Genomic DNA, 14,807 nt, shown 5'->3' on the forward strand with positions numbered 1-14,807 from the left:
CGCATGCGAGACTTCGCACTCCCACCAGCGGCCACGTTTCTAGGCCTGCCACAAGAGCTGCGCGACCACACCTACTCGTATCTGCCGCTTGAGACCAAGAAGCTCATATACCTAGGTCCTGTATCAAGCAAGCCGAAGCCGAGAGCCTGGCGAACCTACAAGCGGCTCAGTCGAGTCTGCAGAATCATTCGCGTCGATGTTTCTCGCATCTTCTGGGCCAAGAATGCTTTCGTGATGAACGCCGGTCCAGAGACGTCCAGACTGACAGCCGATACCATGTTCTGGATGACTCGACTAGCTTTGCGCACTGCACCATACTACTTTCAGCCGCCAGCAGTCCGTACCACATGCGAATTTCGATACGAGGGCATCCTACTGCTGAACAAGCGAGGCAATGAATGGAAAGCCATGATCGATCTCGAAAAGCAGCGGATGTTGCAGTCACTGATCGGTGGCTACCGCGTTACCATTGATCTGGATCCAGATTTCGGATCTCCAGAAGGCGTCATTGAGCTCGAAACCCAGCGACGAATTGTTGACGATGTGATGCAGATTGGTGAAGAAGCCGTGGGTATGCTTGAAAACGACGGCCAGATAAGCGAGGATGTACTGGCTGGCATCTGTGGGTGCTTCAAGAGGTACTCAGACCGTTACATGCCGATCAAGCATCCGAACAACAGATTATGCATCTAGACTCTGTCGTCTGAATTGGTATTCGTCGGAAAGAGCACGATCGTCAGCTTACAAATCATTAACATTCAGCCGCAGGCATCAAGCATACCTTCATCGAAACCGCTCGCAAAGTTTTATATTTTGCAATCCTCGCCATCATGGCACCGAGGTTCACCAGGCAGTTCCTCCTCGCTCGCAAACGCGGCACTTTTGCCGCTGAGTTCCGTTCAAGTTGGCTCCGTCATGGCCACCTCGTACTGCCATGTTGCCTGGCAAGCGGCGTGATCTACTACGCTCAGGTGACACCAGTTTCCGAGCCACTTTTCTTCTCATCAACCGCGAACTGATTTGTAAATATCAGGTGCACAACCCAGAATGGGCGTCAGAGGACGTTTGCTTCCAGCGCGGCGACATTGAAAGTTCGGAATGAGACGGGGCAGCAGAAATGGTATTTGATGAGACGAAGCCGGGAGACAACGTTGGCGTCCGAGAGGAATACCATTCGGCAGTGATATTGGCAGACGAGAGAAGATTCCTGAAAAACGAGGCTTTGAAGCATGGCAGGTCTGTTGCACCAGGAAGCGTGAAGGGCGAAAGAATCGAATTCATTGTAAATGGACAGCCAGTCGTTGCTGATCCGTCGTGGCGGGAGTGGAGGGACCTGTGGCAGACATATGTCAACAAGCATGATGGCGCTTCGTGGTGCGGGCTTGGCTGGTGCCATGCAGCACATCTCCCGAGAGCAGTAATTCTGTGAGACTGTATCAAGCTTGGTATCCCAAATCAGCAAGCTTCAGCACAACGGCTCAAGATCTTACCCCGTATTCTGCATTTGTATTGTAGAAGTCGAACGTAGCTTTCTCGTCATCAGGGACCGATCCAAGTCTTTGATTAGCATCTTGTAGTTTAGTCACTTGGCATACATTCGGAGAGTTCTGGCCACTCTGCTCGGGGAGGACATAGCATATTGCTATCGATTTGCAAGGGCCGATGGTGATTTCTTTCATCTTGAGAACCTGTATCTGCGGCGGGATCGTGTTGCTCTGTTATGCCATGACTAAGGTCTTTGGGCTCTCTACGCACTGAAGGCAGTGCGGTGGTCCATGGGCACCGGCCAGTACCACGCTCGACTATGAGCGGCGACAATACCAGGTCCTACCTCCACTCAGCCGCTCCGCATATAAGCTCGTGACTTCTACCTACCTTCCACTTTCCTTTATATGTAACTTCCTTTATCTTAAAACCTACGTTTCGGTTCCCGGCCTTCTCGATATAGTATAGTAGACTAGTTGCGAGCGTTAGCGAAGCGCCTAAGGACATTGTGTTAGAAGCCGGTTATTCTTGCGCTATCTTAGTTAGATTACTACTCCGACTAATATTAAATATCGGATATACCTCCGTCTACGCTCGGAATCGGCTAAAACACTATAAGAGAGATTCCTAGAGCGTAGCGATATTAATATTACGATATATATAGTATAGAACCTATCGTATAGATACGGCAATAAAAATTTACAAACTAGAAATGTTATTTTTATACTATCTCTTCGACGCTATATCGTATCCGAAAGGCTTTAAACGCGATACTAAACAACGCCGTTTATAATATTATAAGTAGAAGCGGACCTTTAGAATTAGCCGCTCTCTAACCTCTAAGTATTCTTATATCGTAAAAGTAACGTACGTAGTTGTCCTAAGGCTATTCGCGACGCTTTACTTATAGGCTTAGCCTCTAAAGCTAATATAGCAAATTTCGACCTACTACTTCTAGAACATACCTTCTAGAACATACCTTCTAGATATACCTTCTAGATATACTTAACCCTTTTAGTTGTTTCGAACACTACTAGACGCAACGCCTAGCGTATTAATATACTAATAGTCGCCTTCGCTAGTCGCCTTCGCTAGTCGCCTTCGCTAGTCGCCTTCGCTAGTTACCTTCGCTAGTCGCCTTCGCTAGTCGCCTTCGCTAGTTGCTAGAATAGTAAGCAATAAGAACAAGCGTAAGAAGAAGCGCTTAAAAGCGTATAGCGGATATAATAGCCCTAGTCGCCTACCGAGTAACTATTATACTCGTATCGGATAAGAGAAGTAGCACTAGTATAAGAAGTATATAAAGACTCGATTGCCTAGCCGTACTTCTATTAATCGTACGCGCCCCGAGTAGACTAAGGATCGTAGCGCTCTATTGCTAGATGCTAATACGTCGCTAGAAACCTAGAAGCGGTACTTCTCGGACCTCTACGATCGTATTATATAGGACTCTCCCGATTAGCTATTACTATAACAGATCTAGCGCCTCGTCTTCGATACTAGTAAGCGACTAGAGGCTCTATTATTCTAGCGCCTAATTATCTAGGCTAGCTTATGTCGTATTCTGTAGATAATGTATCTATAAGTCGATAATCCTTAGCCGACGGAGATATAGCTTAATATTATTAAGAGCCTTGTTTTCGGATAGGCTAACGCGCTAATAATCGCGAAGACTAGCGCGGGTAAGACCCTTCTATTCTAGGCCTTTACGATATTAACTAGGTTAATAACTATCTAAATCGTGCCGCTTACTCGCATTAGTAATAAGTAGAAGGACGATATCGAGCGTGCGATAAGCCGTTTAAAGGGCGAGTCTAATCTTGTAAAGGTCTGTCTTATTAATATAGATACTAAGAAGCTTAATTTGAAGATGTTCGATAATATCTATACCGGTCGCTACTAGTATATTATCCTTAGTCCTAAGTAGGCATTAATGCCTAACTTCCGCGATATACTACGCAAGATCTCTAATATAATCGGCTTAGTCGTTATTAACGAGGTCTACCTAGTTAAGAAGTAGAAGGACTTCCGCAAACAATTCTCGGAGATCTACTAGTTACGCCGCCTCTTACGTACTAAAGGACGGAAACTAACACTACTACTACTACTTATAGCAATAGTATAGGCTACCGAGGGTAATATAACCTATAGCAATATAGGCAGCTATGTTTAGCAAGATAGGATAACGAGACTGTCGCTTAGGCTAATAACTAGAGCCCTATAATATAGGCATTGTAGAAGTGTAATATAAACAATGTACTATACGAGGTTAATAATCTGTCTACTCTATAGAAGGAGGCCTCTTATATAGACTTAAAACTAGCCTATAGGTATAGGGCCGGTTACTAGCTAATATCCCTCCCTTTCTTCGTATCTAACTAGATACGCTTTATATTACGCGCTTAAAACAAACATATATGCATCCTTAGCGCTCTTAGCTAAGGCCATTTTTAGAACTCCGTAATAACACCCCCGGGGTAGCATTTATCCTAGATACTATAATTATGCAAAAACAACTTCCTAAGCAATACTATATAGACTTACTATTGCTTTAACGCGCCGTAATCCTTACTAGCAATAACCTTATCTGCTAGTCGGCTCTCGAAATCTCCTCCGTATACGTTAAAGCTATTAGTACCGAAGTACTGTCCCTTATAGAGAGCTTAATTAACGAGGAGGTTAGTAGCCTTTTCCGTTATAGCATTCTCCTAATCGTATAGATATTCCTTAAGTCCTTCGTTATTAAGCTAGAGGATCTATTCAACTTCGTTCTAAATAACGTAACTTAACTAAGGAATCCTACTAACTAGGGCGTCGGAGATATAGCCGAGGCCTTCGACTAAGATAGCCGTAGGGAAAGCGAATAGTACGAAGGAGTTAGAGGCTAGGAGGGCGGTTAGATTGCGGTACGCTTTAGCAACCTAAGAGACTATTAAGTTCTCGTAGCCCTCAACCTTAGTGCCGTTAATAACGCGAGAGTAGCCTAGGTTAATTAATATACGGTTGCTCTTAGTCTTTAGATTACTATATAGCAGGTATAGTATCTAAACAGAGACCTCGCACTCCTTTAGAGGATTAAGGATCTACTCCGCTTTACGCCTCTTACTATTAGGCTAACTATCGAATATATAGTCGAGGTCGTCGTTAGTAAGGTACTTGTTAGTAAGCTTACCGATCTTACTTAGTAGGACTAGGCTACGAGCCTTAAGCTTCTTAACCTAGTTCGCAAAGACCTCGGGCTAATATATACCTTCGATAATAGTAGAGTAGCTAGTCTTATCTTTAGATATAAGGCAGACCTTAATACGTAGGTAACTAGTACCCTCGCTAGCTGCGAGCTTAACTATATCTTGTCCGAGACGAGTAGACTCCTTAGAAGGACAGTTTTTATAAGTACCGCTAACCTTAAAGAACTTAGTAGGCTTAGGGACGGAGATAAGCTTGTATACGTAATTAGATCGAAGGGCGATAGCTAAGAGCTATAGGGCAGGGTGCTAGCGGACGATTTAGTTGCTTATACTATAAGTTTAAAGGGCATTGCGGCCTTCTTACTTAGACTTAGGCATTATACGTATATGCTAAAGGTACATTTCAAACTCCTCCTATATTAGATCGATAAGGAAAGGAAGATGTACTCTACGAGGCTCTTATAACTAACTAAAGACTTAAGGGAAGATAGCATTACTAGTCTAGCGAAAGCGGTCGAAGGAGGTACCTTAGCTAAGGATACTAGTAACGAACTTGCTCTAGCGATCTGTTAGCGTAAGGGCGCGAGTAATAGTACTAGTAGGGTTAAACGCGTAGAGTCCTAGAGATGTCGGGGCAGCAATAGGGCGTCTAGGAAACTAGTTAGCATAGGCCTAATTAGCCTTAAGGGCAGCGAAGGCATCTTAATAAGCGACATTACGTCTAATCTTTAATAGGCGGCTAATAAGGACACTCGTCTTAGTACTAGTATAGAGACTATACGCCTTAGCGGCCTTCTTAATATAGCTAGCATACATAGTAAACGGATCTTCGCCTAGCTTACTAAGGTCGTCGTACTACTAATAGATAGATAGGGCGATAGATGCTTTGCCTATATCGGCCTTATAAACTATATCGATCTCGGTAATAAGATATACGATAGAGTTACCCTTATAGGAACTATAGATATTCTTAGTTAATAGTATCGGCGAGAGGCCTCTATTACTAGGCATACGGTTATAGTACGAAGGTATTATAACGGTTATACGGTGCAAAAGTTAATATATTCTCTAAGGTGCCGCAAGGCAAGCTATCTATATAATAGTCCTACTATTAGTAGTAATAGCGACTATAGCGGTCGATAGTAACCGCTGCCTACTATCGTATATATAATAGTGTTATATCGTAATAGCCTCCCTCTCTATAAAAAAGGTCGGTACTATCTATAGTATCCTAAAACAAAGGTCCTTAGTAGGCCGTACCGTAGGAAGGTTTAAGGCAAAAGAGCGTAATAGCGTCGTATAAAGGCTAAGCCTAAACAGTATACTAGAACGGTAATACTAGGTATAGAATCGTGTCTCTCTAGTAATAACTACGTCGGTTTTATGCTTGCTTGTTACGACGGTTACGAAGGGCGTCGCGTAAGCTAGTCGGTATAGTCTAAACCGCCTTTAGCTACGGCTAAGGCGCGACGGTCTTTATAGTCTTGTTATCGGATAGCGAGGTATTAACTGCGTCCGCTATAGCAGTAGCGCGGTCTAACTAATCGATAGGGATGTTAGGGAAGTCGGTACCTAGTAATAGTAGCGTATCGGCGTCGCGTATAGCACTATATAGCTTAAAGTAGTCGGCTATCTATACGTTAAGCTTCGCGATCTTATCCTTAGTAGTATTGCCTTATACGCCGCCGAGTAGCTTAAAAGCGTCCTCGTTAATTAGGTATAGTATAGGGATTGCCTATTACGGCGCGACGCGTAAGAAATCGTAGTAAAGATAGGTTAGCGATAGCGTAAGCGACTCCTTTAAGACTATAGCGGAAAGACGATACTACTAGGCTATCTAGCGCTTAGTTACTTCGCGGATCTATGCCTTAGCTAGCATCTATTAAAGCTAGTATACCTCGGTTACTACTAACTCGGACTAGCGTATATAGTAGAGAGCTTGTAAGTTAAGCGTACGTATACTAATTGCCGTCGTATTATATTAGTATTATCCGTAGGCGCCTATAGTGTTTTCCTATAGGGCGGGTAAAGATAGTAAGCGTATCGGAAGCGATAGGAGCTTGTACTATAGCTACGTAACCGTATTGTTAGGCGGTAGTAGCTAAGCCGTAACTAGAGCCTTCGTAGGCGTAGAGAATAGGTTAGATAGTAGCGGTATCTTCGACGGTAGGCGAGGCGCTAAGAATAGGCTAGCGGTTAGCTTCTAGCGAGTATTTAACTTAGTTAATAGTAATGCGCGCGAGGAGTTTAGCTAGATCGCCTTAGTTAGCGGGGCAACGGCCGGAGGTTGCGGCTTAGCCCGAGTCGCGAGCTTAGGAGGGAAGATTTTACTAAAGAGGCGCGCGTTAGTAAGGTCGGTCTCGTCTAGCGAGTAGTCGGGTAACGGTACTAGGAATACGCCTATAGGATCCTAAGTATAGTCGATATTATACTACTAGTAATTCTTATTCGTTACTATCTTATTATACTTAAAAATAGTATTACCCTATATAATACGCTCCTAGACGCCTAAAGGATCGAAGACTAGATTAGTAGAGACTGTCTTCGGCAAATTGTAGAACTATAGCGTTAGCGCGGGCTCTAATCTATTAGGGATAGCGCCGTCCTTAAGCGTCTAGATATAGGCGATAAAGGTAGATAAGGCGTATACCGGATCGATCTAAGTTAGCTAGCAGACTAGGCTAAAGTCTACTAGGCATTAACGGTTAAGAAGGAGCAGAGGTATACCTTTGCCCTTATTAGCGGCATAGGTACCGTTCTAGTAGCGACCGCTACCTATAAGCTAAGCGTACTATTCCGTACGCGACGTATTAGTAGCCTTCGTATCCGCAAGCGCCTTATTAGTATAGAGGGCGGATATATAGCCCTCGCCGCGAAGCGTATAGGCGTTACGGACCGTAATATACCGCTAGGTATAAGCGACGACGTCCTAGGTAATAGCTAGGCGACCTAGGTTGCGACGGTATAGGTAGGGGAGACTACTAGAATTTAGGGACGACTCGTACTACTTATAGAGCTATATAGCCGACTAGGTACTAAGTTCTATACCGATTAGTAGTAGCTAAACTGTATAGTCCTTAAGCTAGGAGTCTAGTAGAGGTAGGCGCACTATCGAGAGTCGTCCGGTAGCTACTATTTATAAGAATTAGACTTCGCTATAGGTAGTTAGGTCGATCTTATAATACTTCGTCGCTCCGACGTATTCGCTAATAGGTCGCTTACCCGTCTTCTAGTATTCCTTACCGTAGTTACGGTAGGATACGTCCTTACCGTTCTCGCTACGCTTATATAGGACTAGGTAACCGCCTACTATAATACTATTGCGATATTCTTTTAGAACGAAGCGGTAGAACTACTCTTATATAAGGTCGACTATCTATAGGAAGTATAAGATAGCGCGTACTATAAGACCGACGGCTCTATTATAGATTAGAGACAGTACTAGCTAGAATCGTAAGTCGCTAGTATAGGTACTTAAGCTAAGGAAGTTCTCGCGTAAGCGGATAATGTTTGCTAGGAGTCGGTACTATAACTTCGCGTAGTAGAAAGTAATAGTTAGTAGAAAATTCGTATCGAGGTTAGCTAGGTTAGGAAGCTCCTTTAATTCGCCCGCCGTTATAAGCGCTACGTACTCGCTAAAGCGTATCGCGTAAATCTCCTACTATATATCGTAACTATCCGAGTAGAGGTCGGTCCTAAAGATAGAGTATTTATAGGCGAGATCGTCGTTTACGATTTAGAAGGAGTATAGTTATATAAAGAGTAGGTTTTTAAAATCGGTAACTAGCTTGCCTATATACTAATGCAATTCGCGTAGAATCTAGAAGCGCCGATCGCTAGCTATAAGGTACAAATAATGTAGGTAATGCTAAAGCCTTACTAAATAGTATTCGACTATTCGCTTATATAGGCGTAGGCGAAAAAGATTAGATAGCCGACCGTTAGCGTCCTTAGCGTATGCGTTACGTACGAGCTTCGCGGCCTAGATAAAGCGCGCGTCTCTATTCTTATTACGCTCTATAGAATTAGCGGCGATTAGTATATCGACTTTCTTATTATAGTCCTCGTACTCTACGTACTACCGGATTATAGCTTATTTAGGCGTCTCGTTAGCGCGAAGGAGACGCTTATTAATTAAAGTCTAGCGCGCGCGCTAGCCTCGAAGCCGCTACTACTCGAACTTGAGTTCTTTAGGGAATAGAACCGGAGGTTCCTTAAAAACCGACTCGATCGGAGTAGCTAGGAGCTTAGGAGGAGCTAGTACGGGCGCTTATAGCGAGCCGTTACTCGGCGCCTACGTTAGGGAGGCAGATACCTATAGTAGCGGTAAATTAGGAAGTATACGCGCTAGCGGAGATAGTAATTCTAGTAAAGCCGGTCGATTTACGGGTATTATTAATAGTAGTGCCGATTCTAAAGCCGAAGGCGTATTAAGAGGCTACGCGCTAACGGGATTAATCGGGCCGCTTTCTATACCGTTAACTAGGCTACTAGACGCGTAGGCAGCGGCGTCTCGGTAAAGGGCAAAGAAGCCTAGTACGATATCCTATAGCTTCTCGGCCTCTAGAATCTCGACCTATAACGCTTTGCCCTTCTAAACAAACTCCTATTTACCTAAATAGTACGGCGGAGGGTCGTCCTTATCGATAAAGTAGTCGGCTATAGCCTTATAGAGCGCTCGGCCTGTCTATCGGCCCTCGCCTAGTAACGCCTTCGCTAGCTCCGTTAACTATTTCTTCTTCGTATACGTCGTAGGATAGTAGAAGAGAAAAAATAGCAGCGAACAATTAGAGACGAAGGGAAGACAGTTAAGAAGGAAGGGAGGACGAATAGAAAGCACTATATACTAAGGCAGAGGAGGTACTAAAGGCGGAAGATAGAAGAACCCCTAAGAGGGTATATAGGATAATAATCTCAGAACTCCTTAGAGGACTGAAAGCAATCTATAACTAGGCAAGCTACGTAATTACAAAGGTAGCTAATATAGTCGCAGTAAAGATTACGAAGAAACAATAGAAGACAAGCCTAAACTACCGCACCTAGGTAGCAGTAGCTAGTTAGGAGGCGCTAAAACCCCCGAGGATAGTAGTTAGAGTCTACATTACGGACCTATAGGAGCAAAAGGAAATCTAAGGACTTATAGGGAAAGAGATTGTAGAAAGAATTGCAGTTAAAGAGGTAATTAGGGCTAGGAACGAAGGTAAAGGGGTAATCAAGCTATTTATAGTATAAGAGTAGGATAAAAAGAAGCTAGAAACACAAAAAGAATAGATAACTAAGATAGGGAAAATAGTAAAGGTCTCCTAATAGCAGTTTATAATTATAGCCTATAGCATAATAAGAAGCTTTAAGGAAGAACGGGATGTTAAGAGCCTATAGAGACAAAACCAAGCTATATACCTAGGCCTAAAGATTACAAAAGTGGCATAGATTAAAAGGAAAATCGAAGAGACTAAGAAGCAGTCTTCCCTAATTATCTAGGTAGGGAGTGTAGAGCAAGCTAATATAGTACTAGACTAGGGGTTGTTCTAGGACTTTAAAAGATTGGAAATAGAGATATATAGAAGCAACTATAGGATAATACAGTGCTTCAAATATTAATACTATAGACACTTAGCAGCTAAGTATACAAAGACAACTAATACTTGCTCCTATTATATAGGGGATTACTAGGTTAAAGAATGTAAAGTATATAAGGGAGAAGCAAGATATGCATACTGTACTAAAAGACACCCCTCTTAGGCGAAGGAATGCCCGGTAAGAATATAGGCAGCTAGGAAGGCAAAGGAAGCTAGAATCAATATACTAAAAAGATATACAATAAGCTAGGGTAGCTAGGTGCAGAAGCAACCTAGCTAAGTGCTACAAAAGAGGTCTAGGCAAGATAATGGGTTTATATTTAGGGCCTTACTAGCATAAGAGAGTTACTAGTAACTAGGGAGACTAAGATACCTTAACATTATAGGAAAGGAAGCAGGGTAGATAAAGCTTAGTTAAATATTGGTCTAAAGTAAGGGAAGACTAAAGGAAAACTTATAGGGAAATAATATAGATGAAACCTAATAAACATTGCAACATTACTAAATATTATATAGTATAATGTTAATAAGAGCAAAGATAAGGTATAGAGGAGCTTCCTTTAAGCACTAAACCCAAAAGAATATTATATTATTGCAATCTAAGAGCCCTAGCTTAACCTATATACAAAGAGACTAGCAATAGTTAAAGACCTAAGATACTACCTAATTATCTATAACTAGGGAGCCCTAAGGATATATATCTATATTAGCAAGGAGATAGATATAGAAACCTAGCAGGCTATACTATAGGAGGATAGGGACCTAATATTAGTTTAAGTAGAGACATCCTAAGGTATACTCTAAGTTTACTATATATACAACCCACTAGTAGACTTAAGAAGCAGTACCTAACTAAAAACCCTAGAAAGACTACCTAGAGTTATCTAGGGGAATACCTACTAAATCCTACTTAGGGATTTCAACCTCTACTACCCCCTCTAGGGCTTAGACTTTACCCTAGCTTACTACTTCCTAGTAGGAAGACTAATTAATATATTAGAGAGGGAAGGAATAGAAATTGTTACCCTAAAGGGACTAATTACTTAGGAAGCAAGAGGAAGCAGTAGCATACTAGACCTATACTTTATATTACATTAGATTAGGAACAGGATTATAAGATATAGGGTCAACTAGGAACTAGAAGAATTATTAGACTACTTCCCGGTGCAGATTAAGCTAAATATCTAAGCTAATTAGGAAAGGGAACTAGAGGAGAAGCTTAACTAGAAAGGTACTAAATAGGGCAGGATTAGGGAGGAACTAGAAAGGGACCTAAAACTAGAGGAACTCTTAACAAAGCACCTACTAAGGCTAGAGGACATTAATAAGGCAGTAGAAGAACTAATAGGAATCCTAAAACAAGTAGCTAGAAAGCATACCCTAGCAAAGAAACATTTACTATACTAGTAACTATACTAGACTAGTAAGTATATAAGGAAGGTTAAAGTAGTAAGGAAGGCTAGGAGGCAGTAGATATAAACCTATACCTAGGAAGTATAGGACAACTATAATAAAGCTAGCTAGGAAAAGAAGATCTAGATTAAGAAAGATAAGATGCAAGAATAGAGATCTATAATAGGAATGATTACAAAGAAACTAGAGGAGATATAGAGGATAGCTAAATAGGCAAGGAGGCCTAAACAGGAAAAGAATATACTACTACAATTCCTAGACATTATAGACTAATAAGGACAAATGTAGACTATAATAGAAGGGAAAGCAAGAGCCCTAGGCTAACACTTCTTCTATAGAAAAGTATAAGCAGACCTATTAGATATAAAGGAGGAAGAATAAGAGACTCTACTACTAAGCATACTAAGAGATACCTAGGTTAAACCCGAAACTATTGAAAGAATCCTAAAGAAAATTCCAGGCAATAAGGCACTAGGAGAAGACAAGATCTACAACAAACTTCTAAAAGCATATAGGAAGGGGCTAGCCCTAGTACTAGCTAATATCTTTTTATAAAGCCTAGTACTAGGACACTACCTAAGACTATTTAGGAAGTCCCTAACAGTAGTGCTAAGGAAGCCCTAGAAGGAAGACTATATATAGCTTAAGGCCTATAGACTAATAGCCCTACTTAATACAATAGGCAAGGTACTAGAGAAAATTATCGCTAAAAGGCTAATAACCTTTACCGAGGAAAGGAATATCCTTCCTAAAGGCTAGATAGGAGGAAGAAAGAAGAGGTTAATACTAATAGCTATAGAACTAATTATAGAACAGATTAAGCATATCTAGCACTATAGTTAAAACTAGGTAGCAACCCTCCTCTCCCTCGACATCTTAGGAGCCTTTAATAATGTCTCCTATAAAAGACTCCTATATATACTTAAATAGAAAGCTATACCAAACTAGATAGTCTAATTTATCTAGTCCTTTCTATAGGAAAGATCGACATAGCTTATTCTAGGCAAATTCAAATTAGACCTAATACTAACTAAAAAGGGAATCCCCTAAGGATTAATACTCTCCCTAATCCTCTTCCTTATCTTTATAGCAGACCTACTCCTACTCCTAGAATTAAAAAACACATTAGCATTAGGGTTTATAGATAATATAAACATCCTAGCCTAGTTTAAGACAATAGAAACCAACTGCAAGATCCTAGAAGAGAAGCACTAGGAGTATAAAAAATAGGCAAAGAGGCATAGAGCAAAATTTGCCCTAGAAAAGTACTAGCTTATCTACTTTAGTAAGGCTAAATCAACCTATAATATAAAGCAATCAATCACTATCTAAGGCTTTGAAACCTAACTATTAGCAGAGCTTAGGGTACTAGGGATCTAGCTAGATCTAAAACTGAATTAGGGACTACAAGTAAAGAAGGCAAAGTAGAGGGCAGATGCTAACATGCAATCTATTAATAGACTTATAGCCTCTATATAGGGGGCTATATTCGAGAAAGCTAAAGTTATATACAAAGCAATTGTTAAGCTAGCAATACTATATAGAGTACAGATATAGACAGCCTAGGAGAAAACACTAAAGAGGATTAAGTAACTAGTTAGTAGGTCCTAAACCTAAAGCCTAAAGAAAATCCTAGGAGCATACAAAACTATACTAATAAGGGTAGTGGAAATAGAATTAGGGATCCTACTAGTTAAACAATACTTCAAGGGACTAAGATACTAATATACGGCAAAGACAATAGAATACCTAGTCTAATAGACTATCTAAAAGGCACTAGATAAGATAAAAGCCTAGTGCATTAGGACTAGGAGGCGAGACAGACTATAAATAACTCCCTAGAAAGTTAAAGACCTAGAGCAATATAGAGTTTTAACAAGAGAAATGCTAGAGAAAGAGCTTTAGGGACTAAATATAAGGCCGAAGGAAGACAAGCTAAAGGGAGAGAAACAAAGCCTAGTAGAGTCAATTGCTAGATACCTATAGAAGCAGGAATAGAACAAAACATAAGTCAGACTAGGAACCCTAAAGGCACTAATCAAATTTGGTTAACACAACTACTAGCTCTATAAGGACCTAAACAGGGCCGAGGCAAGCCTAGCTATCCAAATTAGATCTAAACATATTGGACTTAGATCTTACCTATTTAGAAGAAACGTCCTAGGAATTGAAAGTAGAGCGTACTAATATAGCTACTAATCTTAGAACCCTAAGCATATGCTGCTAGTCTGCCCTTAGTAGTTAGAAGGCAGAAGTAATTAGAGACTAAAAGCAATAGAAAGGGAATACGACAAGCTAATCTAGAGCAAAGAAGACCTAAAGAGGATAGTAAAGTAGATCATTAAATAGGGATTTGTACAACAATTCGCACTAGTAAGGGAAACTAAGGAGTAGATAAGAAGGAGGGAAGAAGAGGGGGAAAGAAGGGCAAGGTAGCAGGCAAGGTAGTTAGAGGGTAATAACTATAACATTAGTACACCCTAGAGGAAGGAAAACAAGGAAACGAGGAAGATTAACACTTATAAATAGGACAGGAGGGAGGTTTTTACCAACTAAGTTAGTTTCCTACCTAAAACAATATATAGAAACAGACCTATATAGGCCGAAAGGCACTACAACAGGCAAATGAAATATCTATCTATCTATCTATTTCTTCTTCGTAGTAAGCGCCGTAACCGCCTATATAAACGACTTCCTATCGAAAACGTAATCTAGATTAACCGCCGCGATAACCGCTAGTACGTAATATTTTAGAAAGGAAAACCGTCTAATATTAGAGAGCGGATAGTCTAGATTCGGAAGCACTATCGATAGGCTAGCAATAGTCTAACGCTATATAGTACTAAACTCGCTACCCGGCGTCTCCTACGATTACGAGCGAGCTATTACCTCGAGTAATTCTAAATTAGATTCGTCTATATTATTAGCCGGGGGTAACGGTACTAAGCTCGCTATTAGCGTATCGTTAATACGACTACAGCCTAAGAACAACGGTACGTATCGCTATAATAGTTATCGACTAGAGTCCGTTAATACGTAGTATAGCTCTATATCTAATCCGTCCTCGGTAAATATTAAGAAAGGCCGTATATATCTATTCTTAGTAGCGTAGCTTAATACCGCCTAAACCTCGCCGGTACTT

General features: G+C 41.2%; 1 protein-coding gene across 1 annotated transcript; it reads left to right on the forward strand.

Moving 5' to 3' along the window:
* Window positions 1-3: 3 nt before the first annotated feature.
* Window positions 4-11,828, forward strand: MYCFIDRAFT_179249 (uncharacterized protein; the record flags this gene model as incomplete). Its single annotated transcript, XM_007933344.1, has 11 exons — window positions 4-649; window positions 681-711; window positions 741-953; window positions 982-1,091; window positions 1,116-1,371; window positions 1,401-1,506; window positions 1,557-1,573; window positions 1,604-1,707; window positions 1,735-1,789; window positions 1,825-1,860; window positions 11,819-11,828. The coding sequence occupies 11 exons, from the start codon at window positions 4-6 to the stop codon at window positions 11,826-11,828; spliced, it is 1,584 nt and encodes a 527-aa protein (XP_007931535.1).
* Window positions 11,829-14,807: the final 2,979 nt, after the last annotated feature.

Source organism: Pseudocercospora fijiensis (genome assembly GCF_000340215.1).
Source record: "Pseudocercospora fijiensis CIRAD86 unplaced genomic scaffold MYCFIscaffold_10, whole genome shotgun sequence".
NCBI classification, from domain to species: Eukaryota; Fungi; Ascomycota; class Dothideomycetes; order Mycosphaerellales; family Mycosphaerellaceae; genus Pseudocercospora; species Pseudocercospora fijiensis.